This window comes from Palaemon carinicauda, chromosome 4 (genome assembly GCF_036898095.1).
Source record: "Palaemon carinicauda isolate YSFRI2023 chromosome 4, ASM3689809v2, whole genome shotgun sequence".
NCBI lineage: Eukaryota > Metazoa > Arthropoda > Malacostraca > Decapoda > Palaemonidae > Palaemon > Palaemon carinicauda.
In genome coordinates, this window is record NC_090728.1 from 103,032,366 (window position 1) to 103,036,666 (window position 4,301).

At 34.1% G+C, this 4,301-nt stretch overlaps 1 protein-coding gene across 1 annotated transcript; it reads left to right on the forward strand.

Moving 5' to 3' along the window:
- Positions 1-3,545: 3,545 nt before the first annotated feature.
- Positions 3,546-3,887, forward strand: LOC137639591 (craniofacial development protein 2-like). The gene has a single exon (XM_068371853.1). It carries the CDS (start codon positions 3,546-3,548, stop codon positions 3,885-3,887), a length of 342 nt encoding a protein of 113 aa, XP_068227954.1.
- Positions 3,888-4,301: the final 414 nt, after the last annotated feature.

Genomic DNA, 4,301 nt, shown 5'->3' on the forward strand with positions numbered 1-4,301 from the left:
ACATTCAATTTGGGACATGTTTCGAGCACCATTCTAACTCGTTATGAACGACTATTAACATAAATAGAAAATAAAAAACTAAAATATTGATATTATTTGAAATTAAGAAATATTCTTAGTCTGTACTGAAATCAGATCTAACGTGATGAATCTTGCACTAAAAGAAATTTAAATCACCAAATCTATAAAGTAAACCACGGAAATATTGATAAAATGAATAGGTACAAAAATGAAACGAGTGAACGAAAACTTCCCTAATTACGCTCATACCTTCAAAAGCAGACATCTAAATCCAATTATGATGTCGGCATCATATTTCTGGCTTATGAGGGCTTGTTTTTGTCATCATTATTGACAGGCGTTTTCCTTCTTGCTATTGGAATTCCTGTGTTAAGCTAGGTTCAGAGACGATAGTAGACATTATTATTTGGAGAAAGGGGAGGCTTATCGGTTTGGAATGAGAATAGATCAGATTTTATCTGTAAGAGCTACACTCAGCTAAGAGCTATCTCGTCAATAGAGTTTTTGCGCCAGCTGGATAAGAATACAATATGAGCATAAAAGAAATCCTTTCTTATGCAACAAATCATAAATGCTGAGCTAAATATGCTTACTTTGGTATAGACGTGGTATTTCCTCACTTGCTTATACCAGATGGCTCTGTCAGTTACTATCCAAAAGAAAAGGGAACCTTTTTAGCTGCTTTGTTTGACAGTAGGTAGAGAAAAGAGAACCCCAATTTTCACGAACCTTAACTGACCACTTTAGCTTTCTAGATCTGAAAGATCAAAAATCTTTTACTTGACCCTCATGCTTATGGAGATGTAGACCCAAATGATATTTTATTTTGTGTGTATGCAGTAGCTTTACTTTGTCAATTACTGCCCAGTTTCTGAAATTCCCATATTATTAAGTATTTGAGCTTTTGTTCATAGGCTTAAAGTAGTCATCTCCTCCCCAGTTTCTACTTTGGTGTATATAAGGATTTCGGCGTTTATAATGGTCATCATACAATTTTCAGTATTGTATATAAATTTCTAGATTTTGGTTATGAAAATCGTGTTTCGTTTGAGTTCATTACGTTTTTTGCTTTCTTAATCACAAGATTTAACAACCTAAACAGGTGGGAGTTAGTGGATCATTTGTTTATTATTTCTACGAAGAGTAGTCGTTGATAGAAACAATAATGAATACAGTTGTGGGCCTCTAGTATTCCTCAAGGTACTGTTTTTGGACATTTCCTTTTTATATTAGACAAGCAGAAATTATGTTAAGTTAATCTTTAAAACAAGAGTGTTTCTTACGTAGTTGATACTATTCTCTTTTCATATATCTCATCTCCTGAGTATAAACCCTTGGCCACTAAATCTCCTAACAGATATCTAACTAAAATAAGTATATGATGAAAATCATAGGCGATGAAGTCAAACCTTAACAAAAATCAATGTAAACTTGTTTGTAGGTCTAAGGCATTGGATCTTACCCACTGTTTGGATCGGGTAGGTACAAAGTCACCAAGTGCCACATGAATAATTTATTGAGTAACATTCAGCCTGTAAACAAGTGTCCAAATTAAAACAAACCACCAAATTGCTAAACAGATACTCAAAATGTAATCCTGATAAAATATGCAAAACATCACAGCAATATTCGTAGAATCAAATATAAAATGAAAACGGTCTTTTGTACACAAAACACAGCAATAATACTAACTCCATTACAAATACAAAAGTACAGGATATCCAACTCTAACATTTCCAAATCCATCATAAATATAAGAACATATGAATAATCAATACAGTAACTTACACCTTGGCGCTCCATATCAAATCCCCACACATGCTTAACCGATGTAATGCTAGCCCTACACCTCTGCCAGTACACTCAGGACGTATTACCTCTCTAGATTAATAAAAACAAAAATCAGCTTACATTTGCACACCTGGTTAGGAGGCTAACTGACACCTGACAACACACACAGAAATGACGGCTGGCAGCCAACCTCCTACATTCCCCAACAAAACACCACCACCTTGCGCAATAATTTTTCTCTAATATTATTCGTAATTTGTTGAACATTAATTTTCTGTTACATAATGTTTAAAAAAAAAAAAAAAAAATCAATTATAAATAATTATGATTACATCATATACCCACCTACGTCTCTTCACTGACTATTTCTATGTCTACATTATTCAAGTAGCTCATTGTGTATGATAACTATGAGTAATTGAGTTTTCATAATTCTGATCATGTATTATATTTTGATAAATCCAGACTATACCAACCACCTGGTTGTACTATGAATGTTGTATTCTAGAAGTGTTTTTCGTCTGTGACCAATTGTAGAATGGTCTTCATTATCAAATATTGAATCATTTGAAACTCATGAGATCAAATTTATTAAAAATTCTTTTATGTTGATCAGGTTGACATAAGTCTCAGTTCATAGTTTATATGTTACTTATTTATTTAACATTGTTATTTATGTCAATCTTTTCTATTTCTTATTGCACTTGTATAGTTTATTTTTTACCACCAGGTCTTTTCTTAACTGGGTTTTTTTTCCATATTATGGCCCGCAAGGTCGTAACATTTAGCTCTCCCAACTAGAGGGACAGATAGTAATTATCCAAGTGGAGTGTAGAGTCTTTCTTGAAAGATCGAGATCTGCAGTGATCAAAACAGAAATCTTCCAGAGACTGGCTGACCCCCTCCATGATCTCGAATTGCACCATAACTAGGTCTTGGTATGCGGTCACCTGTGCAAAATGCTTACTTAAATGTTCAAATCACCTTGTCCAGCCTGACCTAACATTTTTCCATAACTTGGCTATCTATAAATGAATAGTGATCAGATGCTTCTTGGAAATGTGCCTTTAATTCTGAAGAAATTGTAGGATTAAAATCCTCAGATCAATTTGAGGATATGTTATGAACACTTTAGCAAGTATTGTGAAATTGGAGACGACTTCGAGGCAATTGGTCATCCTCAATCTATCGAAGATTTCAGATTTTTTATCACTTCCTAGTTAGTTCCATAGCGAAGCATCATAATAGTTGATGTGTTTTTAGATTTTTGCTTCTAATGGTGTGTGTAATCTTTGTATCGTCAAATTATTCTAATTGTTGGTTGAAAACGATTTACAGTGGTGTTCGAAACTTGTCCCATCAACTGTGGAACAGTATTATTATTATTATTATTATTATTATTATTACTTGCTAAGCTACAACCCTAGTTGGAAAAGAATGATGCTATAAGCCCAGGGGCCCCAACAGGGAAAATAGCCCAGTGAGGATAGGAAACATGGAAAAATGAAATATTTGAGGAACAGTAACAACATTAAAATAAATATTTCCTATATAAACTATAAAAAACTTTAATAAAACATGAGGAAGAAAAATTAGATAGAATAGCGTGTCAAAGTGTACCCTCAAGCATGAGTTATAACTGTTGTAAGGGGATTAGTAAAGAAATCTTAGACCAAGGCAATATATGAATCTAGTCAGGAAGAACAGATGGAGTTCAAAGAGAAGGGGTAGGAATGGTGATGACACCAAGAGGAGAAAAGGAATTAACGGAATGGAGAGCTGTAAATAGTAGATTGATACTTGGAAAGTTTAAATTGAAGCAGTGCAATATGAGTATTATAGTTTGTTTTGCACCAACAAATAATTCCCCTGAGGAAAGGAAAGATGAATACTATGAAGAACTGCAGAGTATAATAGATGAGATCCCTGAGAGATACATGAAAATTGAGATGGGTGATTTCAGTGGTAAAGTTGGAAGGAATAATCAAGGTATAGAGAATGTGATGGGTGTTGTGGGTCTTGGAGAAGTTGCAAATGAAAATGGGGCACACTATAAGTTTTTGTACAACAAATAATCTTGTTATTGGAGATACTTTTTCTAGCACAAAGACATCCACAAATATACACGGACTTCACCATGTGGCAATTACAAAAATCAAGTACCTATTAACAAAGAGTGAAGAACTCTGGTAAATGTAAGAAGCTATAGTGGTGTAGATGTTGGTAGTGATCACCAGCTCCCTATTCCCACACTAAACTTTACACTGAAAGCACCCAGCAGAGATGTAGATAGAATGCCTAAATTTGATACAACTAAGCTTCTAGAAGATGAGCACAGAGAAACCTTTGCAATTGAATGTAGGAATCGATTTGCAGTATTAGAGACTTTAAGAGACGAAGAACAGACAATTATGGAGAATGGTGTGATAAGAACATATATCTGTCAGTTGGTAGTGAAGTATTGCGACAGGCAGTTACAAGAAGAAAAC

Coding starts and splice junctions, on each gene's coding strand:
- LOC137639591 (XM_068371853.1), top strand. CDS start 3,546: ATGGTGATGACACCAAGAGGAGAAAAGGAATTAACGGAATGGAGAGCT.